General features: G+C 40.7%; 1 protein-coding gene across 6 annotated transcripts in view; it reads right to left on the reverse strand.

The window, feature by feature from the left end:
• Positions 1–21,735, reverse strand: part of PRKG1 (protein kinase, cGMP-dependent, type I) — a 429,334-nt gene that overhangs the window by 357,993 nt on the left and 49,606 nt on the right. For all 6 annotated transcript variants that reach the window (XM_021381835.1, XM_021381839.1, XM_021381834.1 and 3 more), the window contains one exon: positions 17,041–17,207. In XM_021381835.1, the coding sequence (XP_021237510.1) occupies positions 17,041–17,207 (167 nt within the window). The remainder of the gene's footprint in view (positions 1–17,040; positions 17,208–21,735) is intronic.

Here is a 21,735-nt window from a genome sequence, read left to right on the forward strand (position 1 = left end):
TAGGAGAAAGCTGAGGCACATTGCTGGAACAGTCACACTCTTTTGTCAACAACCCGAGAATCAAACTTAAGCCTTGTATTCTCCTCATGATCAAAGAAGAAAGGGAAAGCAGTCTTTTTGTGATTGGAAGCACTGGAGAGGAGCTGAGTTGCATCCCACCAAGAACCTATGTAAAATCACCATTTTTTTACATAACAGAGTGGGTGAAAACTCACCTATTCACAGAGCAGATGGGTGTTACGCACTCAAAACACAGCAAGTTAATTTTGGTTGGCCTGTAAAGCTGATAAAAGCTATGGTCTTCTGACAAGCAACACTTCCTTCACAACAGTGAGACAGCTGCCAATTGAACTACTGAAGCTAGCACAAAGCAGCAAGGAACTATTTTAGAAAATCAGCTCAGTCTTCTTTACTCAAAGTCTGCTTGACTTCATGACATGGAGGACTTCATCATCTACAGGAAAACCAGGGTGTTTTCATAGTTTTCAGTTTTCTGCCTGTATGACAGAATGATGTCAGAAATCAAAGCACTCTAGAGAGAGCCAACAGTGATATTTCAGCACATCAGCAATCATCTGTCATCAGATTGCTAACATTTTTCCTCATCGTGGCCTGATACTAAGCTTAGATATTGAACAGTTACATCTGTGACTGCTCCTAGCCAATTCTGATTGTGTTTATTTGGTAATCACTACACTTCCTATGGAGTATCGGAGGGAAATAGGGGGAAAATGTTGGTAACATGCTTCTTTCAGAAGAAACTTAATAGTTATTAAGACATTCCTCCCAGTGAAACTAGTCCATGTGTCCGAGCACCCCTCTCCCTACCACACTTCGAGCTTTTACTGTACCTTTTTGATATGGAATGAGCACAGCAGAGATTTAACATGGGGACACACCAAGCCCTACACCATGCAGTAGCAATGTCCAAGCTTTAGTCTTGAGAGTTCATTGATAGCAACTGTGCTCAGCTTACACATACAAAATCTACTGCTGCCAAATTAGTAAAACTCAATCTGGGATCATGAAAGAAAAGATATTTATAAAAAATAAAAAAATAAAAGGTGGCTTCTGAGGCTGCAGAATCTAGGGTGGAACAGAGTCTGTTCCCTGCTCACAAATCTTAGTGGAGCAAACAGGCAGTGCTCACCTGTGTTGGAAAAGCAAGCAGGTGACCTCAAAACATGCTTTGCAAAACTGCTCACTAATGTTAACCAGCAAGCACGTAACTCCTCCACCAATGCAAGATGCAAGAAGTCAGCACTTTCAGCATTCGCATGCCACAGTTGTGCCTTTTTTAGCCTGCCCTGGTATATGTACTAAAATTTTCTGTGATCATTTTTAAATCTCTAACACGGCTTTGAATAGCTGTTTTTAATTTTTCCTTCTTAATTATATTTGTAGAAGTGAGAGGGATTTCTGGTGTGAAACCATTAATGTCAATCTACAAAGCTGTTCATTAACTGACAGCAGAACTGAAACATGCTCAGTTTACCACAACGTAACAGCAAAAATAAAAGCACAATGACCCCATGCCTGACGCACAACTGCAAGTCCCCCCACAAGCTTATCGGAGAAACAGGCTGCCTTCTTCCACTGCCATTCGGATGAGGGAACACGTCTCCATACTCTGACATTTGTCGCCATAGATGCTGCAGCTTCCAACGGTTACAGGATGGTAATTAAGGAAAAGTCATTTGTTAATCAAGTAACAGCGTGTATCTAATACAGTTCATGGCAGCACACCTTGGAACAGTTCTATTCCCAGACAGTCAGATTAAATTTATTTGTAAATTTTTTCTAGGGCTGATTTCATATGAGAAATGTACATACCGCATACTTCTTCATTTTGTAAACAACCCTTTGTACTAATGGGATCATTCTGGTGAATTTATAATTGCACATTCACGATTTTTTTATTTCTGCATAAGCAGCTCTCAACCCTTATCAACAGCATCAGGATGTCATTCTCAGGAAAGATTCTCTGCCCTTCCCAATGGCATTCTGAAAATCCCAGTTACCCACAGTGGGCTGTCAAAGAATGTGAGACATAGTCCCCTACACAGGGACAGAGGTGAGACTTTGTTCTCTACTTACTTTAGAGGTGGATTTATTTGGGTTTTGGAATATATACAAGTTTATGGAAGAGTGTGCAGGTTAAGATGCACTGCATTCACTGAGGGTCAGGTCTGCAAGGTCAGAGGGGAACTCCCTTCTCAACAGCAGCTCTGTAAAATGGCATTTCAGGGAGCAACTTCCCAGACAACCTTAGCTGAAAATAACTAAGCCTCTGGTAGGGCTTGAAGAAAAAGTAACACTTTTATGACAGCCACAATGCTAAAACAGAACACAGTGGTCTGTGGCAAGCTTTTATATATGAGGATTCTTTCTACTTCTTACGAAGCTCTTCAAAATCATTAATTTGTAATATTATAGTGATATCTATTTTCAGATCAGAGCAATTCTTCACTCAAATATTCCACAGTTTGACAGCTGATCTGCATAATATTGTGAATACAGAGCATAACAAATCTCAAGGCAGTGAGGTAAGACTTCAGAACATCGCTCTTCTGCATGCTGTGATACAGTACAAGATTTGGAAATGGAAAAGGACTCCTGAATGCCAATTTGAAGTCACAGGTATTCAAAAACTAAAACTGTATATTTAAGACATATCATTCTTGTAACTTACCAAGGGTTAATAGAAGCCCAGTGAGAATTGTCAACCCACAGACTGTTTAGACATAAGTCACCTAGGTTACGGCATTTATCTTGTTCCTTCATTTCTTACTGACCTAGCCTGATCAGTGTTAAAAATCATCTTGGAAAGTCCCTGTATAAATACACTGTTCTGCTCCACATTTGTTCCCATTCATATTTGCTTCCTCTGAGTGTTTTATTTATTTCTTTATTTATTCTTGCTTTGGCATAACCTTTCATTCTTCTTCATTTTACTTGCCTTGCTTGAGGACAAGACATTAAGAAGAACACTGAACTTACTGATCACGTGCCTGTGGTAAAACACAGCACCAGATTGCTACAACTTGGAGACAGCAGCTCACTGACAGACAGAACTTTGCTGTCACACAGGGACCTGGCTCCAAATGCTGAAGTAACTTATACACAGTTTGGTGAGACAAGAAAAAAAAATGCAATTTCATTCTAAAAGATCTGAAAAGAAATAGAGGGGTAAGTAGCTTTACGGTACTTTCAAGAAAATTAGATTTTTTTTAGTTCTTGGAGATAATAGAGTGAACGAAAATCACACTGAAAAATGATTGACGGAAAATTTAAGCTCAAAAAAAAGAGCAGAAAACCTGCAGCCCTAGCAACCAACCTTCAGGTAACAACTTCCTGCACCTGCTAAGGAAAGCACACCCATCTTAGCAATGGCAGAACATGGATCCCAAGGGCACTGCTGTAGCACAAGTCTCATCCACTTTCCCCCAAGCCATGGGGCTTTGACCATCCATCCTCCAGCTCAAAGCCTATCATACACAGCTACAAGCCCAAAAGAACACTAGCTACACCTTCCCTAATAGGGAATCATAGTATCATAGAATGATTTGAGTTGGAAGGGACCTTTAAAGGCCATCTGGGCCAACTCCCCTGCAATGAACAGGGACATCCACAGCTAGATCAGGTTGCTCAGAGCCCCGTCCAGACTGACATTGAATGTCTCCAGCGACAGGGCACCCACCAGCTCTCTGAGCAAATTGTGCTGGTGCTTCACTGCCCTTATAGTAGAATACTTTTTTCTTATATTCAATCTAAATCTCCCCTCTTTTAGTTTGAAACCATTTCTCCTGGTCCTATCAGACACACCACGCTAAAGAGTCTGTCCCCTTCCTTCTTATAGCCTCCCCACATAGCCTCCAGAGGAGCATTCCAACCTCAGTCAGTCTGTGGTTCTGTCTTTCTGCAAATGCTCCCTGGTTGTGCAGCAGTGGGGTGCTCAGCACCCTATGCCTACACTCTGCTGCAAAGTTCTGCCCAGATGCTCACAGACAGAGTGTTTGTTCATACAGTTAATTTACTGACATTAGTGCACAGGCTGGAGCTCCCTGAGGTCACTAAGCCTCTCCAAGATGTTGAGTGGTCACTGCATGAAGCTGTGAAGCTGTGGCAGGAGAGGCTTCAGCAGGCCCAGAGAAGGCCGTCCACCAGCTCCTCCACAATTTGGTGCTCGGAAGCCATGTACGGCTCTGGCCACTGTCTGCTCCTGGTCCAAACTCTGCCCAGGCTGCACATCTCATCGGAGTCGCTGTCTGCCTCACTGTCCTTTTCCTCCTAGCTAGAGGAGCTTTCTGACTTCCTGCTGCTCTCTGGCTTCCCTCTCCTTTTCTCAAGGCACCGGCAGATCCTGACCAGCAGGACAAGGAGCCTGACAAGGAGCCCAGCAAAGTCCCAGAACTGCTAGAGTGTCAAGGCAGTGCAGAGCAGAGCTCCTTCGGCCACCCTGCTCTGCTCCTGGCTCCCCTGCTCCATACCATGCAGCAGCCGTGCCATGGCCAGACACAGCTGCTGCGCACTGCTCGCGTGCGTATCCACATCCACATGTAGAAATTCTAGCTCAGGCTTCTGCAAGATCCCCAGCAAAGCCAGGGCAATGAAGATCGCCTGAGCCATGGCCCTTAGGAGGTGCGTGCTGCACTCGCCAAAGACCTCTAGGGTGTGGAGCTGCAGTGCTGCCCCGTTTGTAGTGTCCTGACACATCCCCATTGTGACTGTCCTGCTGTTCTCATAGGACCACAGCTGCAACACCATGCTCCTCCACTCTCACCTCCCCTCAGTCAATGTCAAAACTTAACATAGAGTGTAGGAGAAGAGTTTCTAGATTGCTGCAATACTAGTTTTTTAAAGGCCATCCTGTTCAACTCCCGTGCAATGAACAGGGACCTCTACAGCTAGATCAGGTTGCTCAGAGCCCCATCCAGACTGACCTTGAGTGTTTCCAGGAGAGGGACATCCACAGCCTCTCTGGGCAACCTGTTCCAGTGCTTCACTACTCTTATCACACACACACACAAAAAAGTCCTTATATCCAGTGTAAAATATAATAGATGTTGCCAAGGATGTACTCTGAGGCCCCAGAGTCCTCAGACTTACAGGGGAAAAAACAGAATTGACCATGAACACACACTTGGCTCTTTGATTTGCCAGCCTCCTTCCCAGTAGGTTTGCAGTCAAAAACGACCACTCTGCTTGTTGAAAAACATTTATTTTGGAAATGTAAGATGGAAAATTGAGATTACCACTAACATTTAATGGGGCAAAGCAACAATGGAATCTGCTGGGACATCTCAGCCCTCTCCAGTGCTTTAGTCTATCCAACCATCACTAAAAGCACCCAAGAAAATGCAAATGTTTGAATTCCCCCTGATCTGTTCAAACAACAGAGCACGAGGCTAGGAAATATATTATCCTCCAAGCAGCAGTTATGAGCAAGGTTAGTCCTGCGGGGTTAAATATTTCCAACCAAGTGGGGTCTGTGAAAAAAGCTTGTTTTTTCCAAGAAGGAAAACAGTGTACTGCAGATAGCTGACAATTGATAACAAGTGGGAGCTGCTGATGAAAAGCAGAAAATAAACTTGCTCTCTTTTCATTCATCATGCAGCCGTGAGGTCCAGTTTTTCCCTTCAGCTGAACGTTTCCAAGGACACCACCTTCTCTTATCTCATACTGACTGGGAATAAACACATTCCTGGGTAAAAAATCTTCCATGAATTTAGCCCAGTCCTAATTTCAACACAACAAACCAGTTCTTATAGGAGACCTCTGGAGATAACTATCATTTTGGGGCATGCTGACTACCCAGCAATAACTAAAGAATGTCTACCTTGTGTCTTACTCCAAACTGCAATGGATCACTGGAAAACTACCAGGCTTAGGGACAAAAATCACCCCATGATCCATAGGAACCTTTTCCCAGGGTTGCCTGTGCCAAAATTCACAAGTTCTTCACCCCTTAGCAGTGGTAAAGCTAGAAAGGCTTTACCACAGAACGTTCTTTATTTCCTGCTGAAGATATTTTATTAGTATTACAATTTGGCTTTGCTTTTCCAATGGAAATAGCTGCCACAAGAGGACATAGCAAGGAACATAATTTTTTGGCCTAACACTTCACTGCAGTAAGGTTTCACCTACTTACGAACACAGGCCTTTCTGAAGCTTCCAGATCCCTCCATCCTCTCCCAAGCAATGACAGAATTGGAAAGGCTGATGAAGAACAAGTGGCAACACCACGTACAATTAGCTCAGAGAAACCTGTAAAGCTATACATCATTACCAGAAAAGAATACCCCAATCCAGCCAGAAAAGAACTTCACATTTCCTCCTCCTTCAAGATAAGAGCTTCTATCATTTCAGCAGTGATAAGCAGTCCCCTGTGGATCTCCACTGGAAGGATGCAACTGCATAACTACAGCAGGATTTTCCAGATCTGCACCATCTCAAACCTCAGCTGCTGTTTTTATTTTTAATATGAGAAAGCCTACCCAGAGTCATTTCATGTTCTAGTCGTTTCACAAAATATCTGTTTTCAGTCAGAAATGAGAGGTTATAAAAATGTTTAGTAAAAGGGTGGCAAGCATCTTGTTTTTATTAGTTTTTCGATCTTAAATTCCTATGTATTCAGATGGCATTTAATTATAATCTCTGTCTGGATGTGCTACGAATAGCAGCTGCTGGGAAATATTGTAATCTCCATTATTTTAGAATAATACAGTGCAAACATAAATGTTTTAGATATCAAAACATCAGATCAGTTTCCTAAGAACAAAATCCTCCATTTTCCCCAAGACTCGATTGCAGGTAACATAAAGTTTGAGACCAGGACCAACACATTAAACCAAAAGAAAAACAGGGAAACTAAAAGCTACTCTTTCTGCTCCGTTTTACCTGATCTGTAATGGGGTACTTTCCAGTTTGGGTACCCAAGACCCTGGGTTTCTATAGAGCAGCAGTCCCTTTCTTTCCTAATTTCCTTGTTTTTATCCTCCTATTTTCCACAGATTATTTAAAGAAAAACATCTTACAAGATAGAGATGACCTGATTTTCCAGTTTCCAAGAAGTCTCTCTCCTTTTCCAAACTGTTTATTTTGAGCTCCCTTTGTACCTAGAGCAGCAAGAAAGTGCACAGGACTCTCAGGGTTGATTTCTTCTTCTTTTTTTTTTTTTTTGGTAGATCAACTTTCAAAGTAAACAGGCAATTCAAAACGAATCAAACCTAACAGAAGAGAACACTTCACCTCTAATGTTCCTTTAATAATAGTTTGGATTGCTAACACTGGAGTCTTTCTATTGGCGTACACAGTCTGAATTATACAGCCGTGTATTTTAATGGGCAGAAACAAAGGTCAAAATCCAGGCACTTTCATGTATACTACTACAATGAAAAGTCCTTTTATTTTACATTTCAGTTGTGGGAGTTTCAGTAAAAGGGAATCATGGAACAGTGGAGGAGACAAATACATTTGTGCCTCCCTTTTCTGCTGCTATTAATAAAATGAATGGGGCTTTATCTAACCGATTTATTTTGTAAATAAAACCCTGCTTCAGGACAAAAGTAGTCCTTGCATAACCACCGAGAATGCTGCGAAATAGAAAAAGAAATAGCCTTTCAACAACTATGATCTAATGTGAGGAGAAAATGTTGGAAATAATTTTTTTTAATTTATTTTTATTTCTTAAGAGGTCACACCTATGCATTTGCTGCTCTGAAAAGGGGAAATGAGCACTTGGCTGCCTACAGATGAGCCAGGTTGTATGAATACAAATGCACTTACAGAACAATATATTTATTTGCTAAATTCTGCATACTCCTCCCCAGCAATAAAGACTACAGCTTTCGCTGAATTTGCTCCAGCCTTGTTCAGTACTACGCTGCAATACTAGACTGGGAACTTTGTTTGTAGTCTTCTCAGAATCTAATGATGAGCAAAGTGGCAAGAACAGTAAATAACTATGTACATGAGCAGGTCACAAAAAAAGCTGGACGTTCATTTTTAAAATGGAAATATTTTCAGGTCATCTTGACACTAGAACTTCGAAAGCATTGCTTAAGAGCCTGCCAGCTGCTCTCTGCTGAATCTAAAGGCGAAGTTCATGCTGACAGCATGACTTGAATTCATCAGACTCAGTTACTTAGGTGCTTGGCAGCACTCACATAAAGGCATTAAACACTGTGCAGTTCCTCCTATCCACTGAGCAGCGTTTGGCAGTACCTTGAGACACAGGAACTGATTTTATTATTATTATTACATAGCCACCAGGAAGCAATGGATAGGTCTGATGTCGTCAGCTCCCCCAAATTTGATTGCCTCTTCTCCTCCCCTGCTACCAAATGCTGGTTTAGCCTAATCACAGGTTGAGTTTTGACTACCTGGAAGAAATCATTTAATCAAATAGCACCCTTCGAATTTAAGTGCAAACTCATGCCATTACTTAACACAAATTACATAGGGTTAGGGGCTTTGTTCATTCTTTATGAAGAGGTCAGTACATAACTTGCAGCTTGCCTGTGCTGATTTATCTGCTCACCCCAACCAGTACCTTGGTTGAGCAGTGGAGCAGGCTGGGGGGCACTGGTCACAGCACTGTGTTGCTCCTGGCTGAGCTGTAGTTCTGCTCTGCAAGCTCAGGTTCTAATACCTGAGAGATTTATTCAGGCTTTCTATCCTAAATCCTGGCTCAGGTGACAATGAGTGTCCCACTCTCTTTACAAAATACTATAATCCTTCCTTCTACAAAGCCTGGTTTGCTCCAATTCAGAAATATTGCTAACAAAATCTGTCAGTTTCATATGAGCTCTCATTAAAATATATACCAACTTGCAATTTTGTTGGAGACAGGGTAAAAGAGAGCATCTCCTGTAGCCCTCTGCAGCAGTATTCCAGTACTTTGTTTATATATCCCTATTGCACATACTTCAAATGCAAAGAGTCAGTTCTGTAGTCTTAAAACAATTACTTTATACAGAACAAATATCAAGCTATATCTAATCATGAGCACAATCACTGTCTATAAAACACTACCTCTGTGACAGTCATAATTTCATATCCTACTTGACCTCATGAACATTTCAAGAAATAAGCACAAGAAATACTTACTTCTATCTGTCCAATATGAGTAAGTAACTACATTTAGGAGAGTCAGTTATTCAGCCACTGTAAAATTAAAGAAACTGGATGATAAAGATGGAGCACTTCCTTTTGTATGTACTATGCATGAAAACAGTAGTGCACAACACTCCCATTTCTCTAAGAGACAGGCCACACACAAGGCTCTAACACAGTAAGTTCTGACCATCAATATATCCTATCCTGGAGGAGTGCTAGAATAAAGTTGTAAGTTGATACATTAATTTGGAAGAATATAAGAACAAACATTTGCAATGGTGCTCACATAGACTGGGCCACAAGAGTGCAAAACCGAGCCATAGCAATGCAGCATCCATGCCAAAGCCTGCACTTTATCTACTTGTATAAAAAGACTTGGTGATAATTAGGTGTGGATTTTTTAACGAATAAATACACTTTGTTTTGACTTCTAGAGAAAGAAAAAGGAAAATAAATGAATCAAATTTCATCATGAACTGTAATAACTACAACTGGAAGCAGCTGGAACAACATCCAATTTCAGTAAGAAATCCTCACAAGATAACAAACAGGTTTTTGCTTCATTAGTGACATATTTTGTATTTTTATGATGCTCAGAAACCTGTGAGGATGCATGAAGCCCCCACTGAAATGCTGAAGCAAATCTTAGCTTGAGACCCAGACTGCCACAGCAAACATGCAGGTGCTTCTCTGACTCAGTGCATAAGTTATGGTGACTTTTTGAGAGCTCCAAATTTTCATGCTGCATCCATAAAAAGCATGCCTCAGACTGGGACATGATGGTATTATGGGCCAACAGTACAAGTGCAGTTGCTAAACAATGTCAAAACCAACAGAATAGTTCCCTTAAGGTGAGCAGGACTCAAAGTAACATTACCAAGTTTTTTGCAAACATGCAGGCCAAATGATAAACAGTCTCAAAAACATCAACTGATTGCTATAAACAAGCCTGATCTCCAAGGGAGGTGGACTGAACTCCATAGAAAACCTCAAGCAAAATACCAACCAAAAGATGAGTGTGTAATGACAGTGAGGCACTTGAACAATCCCAAGATCTCAGCCCTTCACTCCTCTGCCCTACAGACTCGTCCCCAGGACTTTGTACTTGGAAGAATGAAGCGTGAGATGTGAACACACACAGTGACGGTACATTTCAAGAAACCCAGCTGGCAACCTCCCTTGCTTCTTGGATCCATATGTAAATTCATATTGTAAGGAGCTTTAGGAATACTCTTTTAATGCATTTGCATTGCCCAAGGGATGGTCTTCAAGTTTTGCAATAACACTAGCTCCATGAAAGCCCACTATTCAATTGGAGGTTCCTGAGATGCCTTACATGCCTGAAATGACAAGTGGTATTTCTGCCTCTGCCCCCTCCAAAAGATTCTAATACAGTTTGATCTGCAGTGAAGTGATCTTAAGAGGGAGAACAGCAGTCCTAGAAAATTCCTTAAATTTTGAATGCCTTATAAAAAGATCTTGTACAGGACTGGCTTTGGAGAGGAATCAGGGATGGGGTATGAAAATTTCCCAGAGGAGAGAGAGCCACTAAACCACTTGTTTCCTTGAGAAACAAGGACTTATTTTGTGGGAAACCTATAGAGGTTGCAGGATGCCAGTGAGGAGCAATTTCTCAGATTGTACAAAAGACCTTGATCTGACTCTACAACTACTCAAGAAAAAAAAAAGGCAGAAAACATTAAGTAGATGAGTGGAAAAAGAAACTGATGCCACAGTTGATTTTTACACAGCTAGTGGAAAGTACTGTGAGAGGTTGCTTCTTCAGAGACTATGGATTTGTTGGCATGCAGTGCAGAAAATCCCACTTCGTCACAAATACCTAATTAACTTCTTCCTACACAGTGCCCCTTATGGACACTGAGTAAATGTTCTCCAACTTCAAGAGCCATCTAACATCTGTGCTAGGAGATGCTATTTTTTGCTGTTTGCTTGGAAAGGCAGATCCAACCCCTTGAGAAGAGGTTTAGAGACTTAGGCAGAGCCTAAAACACTCGTAGTGAAAGGCAGCATAAGTCTTAAATGCAGAAATGCCTCAGTTATGTACAGTTTTCTTCAAGATGAATGATGACCATCATCACTGTTGGCAAACACGAGCAGAGCCAGGAGAAGTTTGCATACTGGGGCTTGGAGACAGCACTAGTAGCAGACCATTATAAAGTAAGGGACCTCTTGCAAACACAGTGTACAATAATACAAAAATAAATGTGGTGAAGGTCAAAAGACATGCTGCACTGAGGTGACTGCATTATTGTCTCCATTCTGCATGTACTTGGGAACAAATCTTGGAGCCTCCTTAAATCCAGAATTCATCTCTGTTCTCTATCTTCCTCTCCTTTAGAAAAAACAGGCCTCCCAAATCCTCTGTCTGAGAAGAGAAGGAACTAACTCAGAAGAACCTAGGGCTAGAAGAGCAGTTATGTCCTATTAAATCAGATTCTTACTGAAAATAGTCCATAAAAAGAGACAAAAAGGGGGGCAGAGAGTGGGTGACACAAAGCCAGACTGAATGCAGTATTTGTGCATGATCATACAGAATCCAAGAGCCTACAGTGATCATTCTCCAGTTAAACAGAAAGGAATCCAACATAACTGCACAGTTTCCAAAAGCAAATAGGGGAGAAAAGAATGATGTGCTCCAGCCCACCTTCAGAACTGAGAATGAAGATAAGCATGCTGGCTAACAGAATGATGATAAAACCTAATAGTGTCGCAAAAGTTGGGCAAAAGCTATGATTACCTCCAGGCAGCATCAAACTGATGTCTTGTGGAAGACAGACAGTATCTATAAGCCTTCTTTGGTTTTGATTTATTTGCAGAAATCCCAACAGACTGAGGAGCTGCTTTGAGATCATGAGGATCTCATCTGAGACAACTCTGTCACCTCTGCTGGGAGATCTCCTACAACCTCCTGCATCTCTCTCTGTAGTTCAAATGGCTACAGCAACTGTGATCATTTTCCTCTGCAAACTCCGAGCTTGATATCCTTGCAAATCCTGCACTTTCTAGAAATATGTTCCTTCCCAAGACTTCTCTGATGCCCCAAACCCCATCTCCCTATGGGAAGGCATAATTAGATGTTTCTTTGCTTTGGAGAAGATACGAAGAGTAAAGCAAGGAACAAAGTCTGCCAAAGGAGAATCCTCTGGACTGAAGATGAAAATAAAATTAAATTCAAGGACATTTAAGAGGAAAAGCTATTAAAATAAGGGCTAAGGAAAGTGTAGACTGTTTCTCAATATGGGCTCTTCTCAAAGCTGCGTCTTTCCTTTCCATACCTCCGGCACCAGGAGCCCAACAGATGTTGGTGGGGCTGTTTTCCCTCAGCTCAGCCTCTGGAGTTTTAGTGCAACCTCAATATTCATTTGCAGAAGAACAAACAGCCACAGAGGTTGCTGCAGCACCCACAGCCAACACAAACTTGTAAGCTGCAAAACAGTCATTTCAAGTATTTTAGGTCCCCTCCACTCCACTCACAGTGTTATTTCTTCCATTTTTCACAGGAATAGCAATAAACACAAAAGAAGGACTCTTTACATCTGTTAATGTAGTTTCTAAAAAAAATAAGAACATCTGTTTATAGTGGCATGACTGTTATTCACATGAGAGCCTAAAACTTGTTCATTGTCACCTGATTTATCTGCAGCTCTGCTGACATATTTTCCTTTCATAATGCAGCCATCAAATGTGACATCTTGCAGCTGACAGGTTCACACAGAGAGGGAGCAAAAGAGGAAACATTTGGTTTCAGATGTGGGATATCACATTTATCCTCATTAGTGCAAGGTAACACCCACACTAACTCAAAGCTGTCAACACGGTACAGATCTAGATGCATCTCTCAGAAAGAGACCTTTCCAGGTTTTCAAATTCTTAAGTAATTTCTGAAAAGTTTCAGAAATGTAATCCCCCCCAAAAAAGGCTTTAAGTCAACCAAATCAAACCTCCCAAACTAGAGCATGGAGAACTTTTTATTTTTCTTAACCTTGACACAAACTGGAGGTGGCAAACTGATTCTAGAGGCAGAATACGATTGACCAACAGAGACAATCCCTTTTTCACTCTTAAAGAAACCTCAATTTTAAGACAAAAACCTGATGTGGCACTCTTAGAGCAGGACACATACTAATAAGAAATGTTGTATTTTTGGCAAGCTTATCTTATCCTCAAAATTGCTTGAGTTGCAGTCAGAGCGCCAGCAGAGACTAGTTCATATGCATAAGTCAACGATCGCTCATCCCTCTTCTCACTACCAGCTTCAACAGCCCGAAAGCATACTTATGCTGTCGGTGGTCAGAGCATGCATGCTCCCTTTTTCCAAGAATCTCAGCCCCTAATAAATACTTCCTTATAACACAATTAATTTTCACCTTCAAACACAGCTATAAGAGAACTTTCTAGGTGCTGCAAGAGAAATGGTGATCCTTGGGCTTTCATGAGCTGTGCCTCCATGTAGCAAGGCTGTCCCGAGGGAGTGTAACCCTAGAGGGCACTCCAGCAAGCATGACTCTTCCAGTTTCCAATATCCTCCTGTCTTCCCATACTACGTTTCACTTCTCCCTGCTCAGCTTTGAATTTTGGAAATATGGAAATATATGAAAGGCTTTCTCCTTGTGCTCTCAGTAACTTCAGTCTTTTCTCAAACTACACTCTATTAAACAACTTGGCATCTCTGGAGTACAATCAGTTTGCACTAGCGCTCCTGAAAATAAAAAGTAATACAAGGAAGGCAGGAAATCTGATTCAAGGTAAAAAATAATAGGACACAGAACACAGTTTTTACTCTATCATTGCATGCATGAATGCACAAAACCAGAGTGGAAAGAATCAAACCTGCAAGCGTGGGCAAACACATGAATAAAAATGACAGCTCAACCAAACCTGTTATTGGGCAGTAGCGAATTATCTTTCTGACTGGATCAAAGACAGAATGGAAAAGCTGTCAAGACTTTTCCTGACTCTTCACTGTGCTACAGTGGCTATTTTCACTGCAGGAATATAGCAATGCTAGAAATTTCTTTCAGAAAGCATAGTCAAGCCATAGTAAAGAAGGAGGAGTTTGGGGCTCATCATTATTCAGCCTTCTAAGACTCACCAAGCACAGCAAGTGTCACATAAGTATGCATCTTATCATCCAGGATAAAGAACCCAAATACTCAGAGATCATAATTATCATAGAGACTTCAGGTCTAATAAGCTTTATGAAGATAAGTGAAAATTTAAAATGGACACTACTGCTGCTTCACAGTGATCAGGGAATGCAGAAAGCAACAATGAAAGTGATGGATGTTTTCAAATCCATCTTACTTAAATTATGATTTATAATTAGTCCAAGGAAACATCACCCATATAAAACTCAGACCTCTGGTAAGAAGCTCTATCTACATGCTGAATCGTAAATTAGAAATTTGCATGATAGTATTGGTTATCAAACACTCAACATAACTAATTTGTATTCATATTCATCACAGTCATAAGCCCAAGAAAGGAGGGAAAAGGGAATACATCAAAACAATATTTGCAATGTTTATGCAGTTTTTGAGAAAATAAAATACCTCTCACTAATATTCATACAGATAGGTTTTTTTTCAGTAGGACTCTATGAAGAATAAAGTTTATAGTTGATTGGTTGCAGGTTTTTTTGTTTGTTTGAATAGCTGAATGGATAGTGATAAGCCAAAAAGAGCAAATGAGCCCACAGTAACAACCATAAACCAAGCCATTTGATAACATCATCTCTCATTTCCATTACTACATCATCACTCATTGCATTACTTCTAAACATAAGACTATAAACTCTACATAATTTTTTTTGTAAAGCATTATACATATTTACATAGCTATCTAAATAATCTTAAATTAAATCACAAGACTAACAAAATACTGGGAGTGAGCCAATCCTGCTTTCACACACAGAGACCTGCCAGAAGAGCAGGAATGAGCAGAAGAGCCCAAAAGCCATGAGGCTGTCTTTGACATACAGTTGTTTTAGAAGAGAAGAGTCAAGGGATAGAGTCCGGAGCAATAATTAGAAACATCTCGTAAATTCAGGAAAGCCACAGTAATAGTACAACATCAGACATATAAAATAAAGGGCATTTGAGTCACAAGTCATGTTCAGTGCTTCAAATCATGGTGGGAAGAGGTTTGCCCACAAATCCCCCAGAATTCCTCTCCAAAGGATGCAACAACACTGAACAGGAGATAAGTGCACCCTGTTATGAGGTTTCATCAAGGTACAACATGGAACATGTCATCCAAACCCAGTCACACAGCAGAAATATGCCTCCAACATGATGGCATTTGGGAAAGAAACCAAGTTGTGTGATATGAGAACTTTACTATTTTACAAAAAAAAAAAAAAAAAAAAAAAAAAGCATTGCTTTAGAACAGTTTGTTACTAGTGCTAAGATAGATCTTGCACTTTGATAAAATAGTTTCTGTATTCAAAATGTGAGACTGAAAACCCTACACCTTTCCACATAATGCTGGGGGGGCATGTATTTGCTTTGGAATCTCCCACTAACTACTTCATAATGCAAAATGCCATTTGAATATGGAAAATATGTAAATATTAAAAACTGGAGGACTTAAAGCTGTGCCATGAAAAAGGATTTAACCTTAAAAGGGCAGAACCTTAAAGCTGTTTTTGGAAACTAGTGAAGAGCATTTGCAACTATACAGCATTAAGAGTTTGGCAGGAAACCATGTTTAAAGGATGGCTTACTGCCTCAAAAATATTTTCGTTTAAAAGACTATTTAAGAAATTAATTTGTGCATGTGCAAATATACAGAAACACGCAAGTTATACATAATCTGGAGTTTTCTCGTATTTGCTCAAAACACACAGACAAGCAGAAAACATCTCTTCTCCTTGGGTATTATCTGACCAAAATGCTCCCAGGTCTACTCCTTCCTAAGGAGTACCAAGAGATTTCTAAGTATGTGTCTATGTGTACTGTATCAAATCAAGCTGAGAACTCATTTGTTGCATTAACTGAACTAAAACAGCAACATTTACCTCAGAACTTGCTACTAGATACTAGCCGAAGAGATAGGTGGACACTGAGGTAGGTAGATACCAGGTTTGATCAACCTTAGTAACTCCTACAGATGAAACACAAACTTCCTATAAAAAAAAACTATACCTATATTAAATACGCCCAATTCAACACGCAAAGCTAAAGAACATGGAAAGAATAAGATACAACAAAATGCAAATAGCTGACATTTCGGAAAAACAGAGTGCTGACAACACCCATCCAACTATGAGACTCAGAAAACTCAGAAACCCAGTGGCTCCCAAAAACAGAACATCCACTGCTGCACTCACATCTCACCAAGATAAAACCCTGCCACAACACATACCGTGACAAATCAGATATGCTAAACTGCAGAAGCTACACTCATTTTGTGCACGGGGCAGAAAAACACCACATTCTGTTATGAAACACACTGCTTCCACAGAGATGTCCATGTGCTTTACCAACATGTAAAAGCTCATTCTCACAGCACCCTACAAGGTAGTGAGCTATTACCACATTCTTCTCCTTTTACAGTCACTTTCCATTTCTGTAATGCCACCATGTCTGTTAAGTCCACCATTTATATAGCAAAGCATAGGTATTGTCTCAAAGCCCAAGTACTATATTTAGTGGTGGCTTATTCCAACAGATCTCAGAGCTGGGTTAAGAACTTTAAACCTCTTTCTTTATATAGAGAAGCACACAATTCTAGCATGGAATTTTCCAAGCAAAAGTAGTTCGCACAATTCTTCAACAGCCATATTTAGAAAATGCCTTTAGTCTCTTTCTTTAAAATGATTTTTCCCATGAAATAAAGTTTTCATCTCCATGTATGTTGGAAAATAAAGGAAAAAGATATCAGCTTTTGAAACCATACCTTCCATGACATACACCAGGGAACCCACATCTCCCTCCTTGATGATGCAGCTGTCTTTGCCATACTCCACAGGATACATACAATCCACAATCTCCTGGATCTGAGACAGTTCCAGATTCTTCATGAAGTCATTGTCAAGGATTGCTTCCTTTATTAGCTCCTTGGACCTACAGGATAGAAAAAAAAAAAAAAAGCAAGATTTAGCCAAATGTAAATCCACTGAGCTCAATAATAGCACATGAAGTTTGGCACAACCGCACAGTGCCTCAGTAACTATTTCTTTGGAAAAAAAATCCATTTTTTTTCCCTAAAAATGTTATGGAATCAGAGAAGTTGAAAAAAAAATAACTTGTAATGATTTTTGTAAATAATTTTAGATACAGTTTTGAAATGAAAATAGATCTCATGCAATTGCAAGATCCCTTTTTAGCTACATCAGTAATAACGCTGAAGAATAACAGAGCTACCCAAAATACCTTCCATATACAAAAGTGAAAGGAAATACAAACAAGAAGTTCAAGGATTTACTGCGTAGTTTACCATATCTCTATTAAATCACACAAACTAGAGAATACAAGAGTGTGTGATACTGCAGTGATTCCCTGAGTATTAATAAAATTCCAAACACTATGACATCCAGCAGAGGAGGCACCACTGTTAAACATCACCAATTCATTGCTTTGACAACTAACAGGAAAATTCAGAAGTTTTATTAGCACGCACAAAATTAGACGCTCAGTTTTCACTTAGCATGCAATTGGTTTAGCAGTCCGAAGTTCTAAGCTGTGCAAGGTTTAGTAAGGAAGTGATTTTTTCTGATAACACAGTTCAAGCCTCCAATCTGACTGTAACCACTACATTATGACATCTTGCAAGACCTCCTAGAGCAACTTATGCAAAAGAACAAGTGAGGATGCTACATCTAGGCCCAGACAAAACTAGAGTCCCTAAAAGCACCCACTTCACTGAAATTCTCTACTTTACATGAGAGGCCATTGGCACTGACCTACTGAAGCACTGGACACAAAGTAGACTGGACTTCAAGCACTGTCTGCAAGAAGGCACAGACTCAAACTGCTCCGAAACCTTGTTCTCAAGAAATTTAGTTTATCTTCAAGTGCTATCATTCTAATTCCTTGCATGGACAGTCAGCTGAATATCAGCCAGCAGTGTGCCCAGGTGGCCAAGAAGGCCAATGGCATCCTGGCTTGTATCAGGAATGATGTGGTGAGCAGGACTAGGGAAGTCATCCTGTCCCTGTACTCAGCACTGGTGCGGCCCCACCTCGAGTACTGTGTTCAGTTTTGGGCACAGAAAGGACACTGAGGTGCTGGAGCAGGTCCAAAGAAGGGCAACAAGGCTTGTGAAGGGCTTAGAGAATATGCCCTACAAGGAGCGACTGAAGGAACTGGGGCTGTTTAGTCGGGGGAAGAGGAGGCTGAGGGGAGACCTCATTGCTCTCTTCAAATACCTGAATGGTAATTGCAGGGAGAGGGGTGTTGGTCTCTTCTCACTGGTGACAGGACAAGGGGAAATGGCCTCAATTTGCACCGGGGGAGGTTTAGGTTGGATATCAGGAAAAACATCTTTACAGAAAGGGTTGTCAAGCACTGGAATAGGCTCCCCAGGGAGGTGGGGCAATTCTCTGATTCTGATTCTATGAAACCACCAGGAAGAAAACTACATCTGTGTTGTTCTTTCATTGCTTTCAGTAACATAGAAGCTGATAATTTTAAGGTTGGTTATATAGCAGAGAACTCGCTTTCCTTATTTGTTCCACGTAGTACAGCAAGAGCAGACTTCCTACGCTGTGCCTTGATGGCTCTTTTGGTCTCAGCCACCCCCACAGGTCCCCAGAAGCCTCATAACAAAGACACTAATTACTAGCATTACTCAAACAGTACGCTGAAGAAGAAAGCTTAATAAAAGCTTTCACGGTAGTCATATCAGCTGGCATTCAAATTGCAGCCATTTGTTCCACTGCAAGGCTCAAAATGAGACTGTCTCCCTGATAAAATAAAGTCAGCCTTTCACTAGGGGTGCTTATAAAAACAGCCACAAGAGATGCAGGGAATTCAGACATGGGTATGTTGGACCTCCCTGTTAATTTAGGGCCCAAGAGCAAAGAAGAAATGCAGTTCTTGTAGGAATCAAGGAGAACAAAGGATTTGAAAGGATCTGGGAAGCCTGGTCTAAATAGTAGCAAAGGGACAGCAGAAGGGCTAAGAAAATCTGCTCCAAATCCATTCAGGGGAGAAGCAGCAAAATATATGCAAGATGAACAAAGGTTTGGAATTGGTGAGCTTACTAGTATTCTGAGTAGAGCCTGAGAGTAGCTCTAGCCAACAGATTCGTCGTGTCAAAAGCCTCTTCTTTTCAACATAGGTTGCTCCAAAAGTAATGTCTCCTATTTATTTCCATGGAAACTACAACAGATACAAAGAGTACAATAACACTCTTTGAGAGAACAAATTCTCAGCTACAAAACAAAGTTTCTCAGCAAAATCACCACAATTAGCTGTGCACTTTCACCAGTAATGAACAAGAGCATGCATGTTGGGCTCATAAAAATCTGTTTCACACTGCTATAATGGCATAGTTCCAAAGAAAATGTTGCCCACACAGTCCATCTTTCATTGGTCCAAACAGATGGAAGTCACAAAGTGCCAAATCCAGACTATATGTTGGATGTGGTAGGACAGTCCAGCCAAGATTAGCAATGTGTTTCATGGTCTTCAAATTGGTATGGGATCTGGCATTATCATTTTGCAGAAGAAAGGTTGTCTTCTTCTCTGGCCTGACTCTGGAAATTTGAGCCTTCAGCTTCATCAGCGTTGTGATGTAGTGGTCAAAATTGATGGCTTTTCCAAGTTCTAGGAAATCCAGAAGGATCATCCCTTTCCTATCTCAAAAGACAATGTACATCACTTTAGCCACTGAGGGCTGTGCCTTGAACTTTTTCTTTGATGGGGAATTCACATGTCACCACTCCATGAACAGCCACTTTGACTCTGACTCATAGTGGTGACACTACTTCTTGTCACCGGTAATGATGCAATCCAGGCAACTGCCACCTTCAGCCTCCTATTGGTTCAATAAGTCCTGACAAACTCACACACAGTGTTCTTTCTGCTTCTGCATGAGCACTTGTGGGACCCACCTGGTGCAAGCTTTGTATTCCAACATTGCCACTACTGTTTCCAATTCATTGAGGCTGATATTCAGCTTCGTACACAGCTCCCTGGTTGTAATCCACTGATTCACAAGAATGAGCTAATTGAGACACTCCTCATTTCATGGTGTGACAGCTGTGCATGGCCACCCAGAACATGGAATGTTGCTGTTGCCACTGTTGAAATGCACCACCCACCAGCTCACTGTGCTCACATCCACTGTTTGGTCTCCACTGGTTCAGCAAGCATCAATGAATGTCAATGGGTGCCATTTTTTCTGTATGGAGGAATTCAGTGACACAACTTTCCTTCATACACACTCCCATGTCAGATGCCATTCTGTCTGACTGCCCCTCAGCTTCCATGTCATGTGGCAACAAAATGTAACAGGATACTGGTGGGAAGGTTCAACCTCTACTGCCATACCATCAACACCCGCCTAGGAGGCATTACTTTCGGAGCATCTCTCATAGAAATACTGGAGAAATTGAAGCTCAGAGGTCTACTGAGTCATTCATATGCTTCTAACAGCAGAAGTGTGCTAGCATTAGAAAGGAAAGCACAGGAGATCAATAGCAGTTCCACCTCTCAACATCTAAGCATCTTAAAACTAAATATTGAATATTCTGGACAATAACTCGATCACACTTGAATATGACCAAAATAGGTGTTACTATTCACGGATAGTTAGTTAAAATGAGACTTCAAACACAAATAGACTAGCACAAGAGAAAAGCACCTCCAGCAGCCTCAGAGCAGTGTCTGTCAAGTGAACAAGCATCTCATGACCCAAACAGCATGTTTCGAGCATATTAGCATCAAACCAAACCACACTTTGTAGCTAGTAAGCCACAAACCTCTTCATCTAGCAATATTCCATCCACCTCAAAAAAAAAGCAAAGCTTAGCTTGACGTATTTGAAAATTAGTTGATACTAAGCATACATTGTCATAGCTACAATAAGATTTACCCTATTGTTCCCTGCAAGAGAGTATTTGTCAGTCTAATAATTTAAAAAATTATTCATGCAATGTAGATTACCATTCCTGCATACTTGTGCATACAGGGCCTTCAGCAATTTCCACATTATTTTATTACACAGCTTTATTTCAATGTAATTCACAGATGAAGCTCCAGGTAAATAGATTTTTCTTCTTCTCTATTTATTTTTATACAGTGTGAAACTCAAAGCATATAAATTAGCTCATAATTCCCAATTAACCTGTAACTAATGCTTTTGTGAACCACACCATTCCTTAATCATCTCCATTACTACTTGAAAACTGCATCCACTGCAGAAGTGTTAATGCACAAGTCTACCTATTGATAAAAAAAAAAGGTATCTAAAATGGACAAAAACACACTCCTGCAAATAAGTGGTTTAAACAAGATACAGCTGTTTCAATGTCTCTTACTATGGAAGAGTATTTAGTCTGCATTCTTTTGATTAAAGTTTCTAATAGAAACAACCTGCAAACAAAATAAACCTACACTATTTGTAACAGAACAGACTTTTTCTGAG

This window comes from Numida meleagris, unplaced genomic scaffold, assembly GCF_002078875.1.
Source record: "Numida meleagris isolate 19003 breed g44 Domestic line unplaced genomic scaffold, NumMel1.0 unplaced_Scaffold119, whole genome shotgun sequence".
NCBI lineage: Eukaryota > Metazoa > Chordata > Aves > Galliformes > Numididae > Numida > Numida meleagris.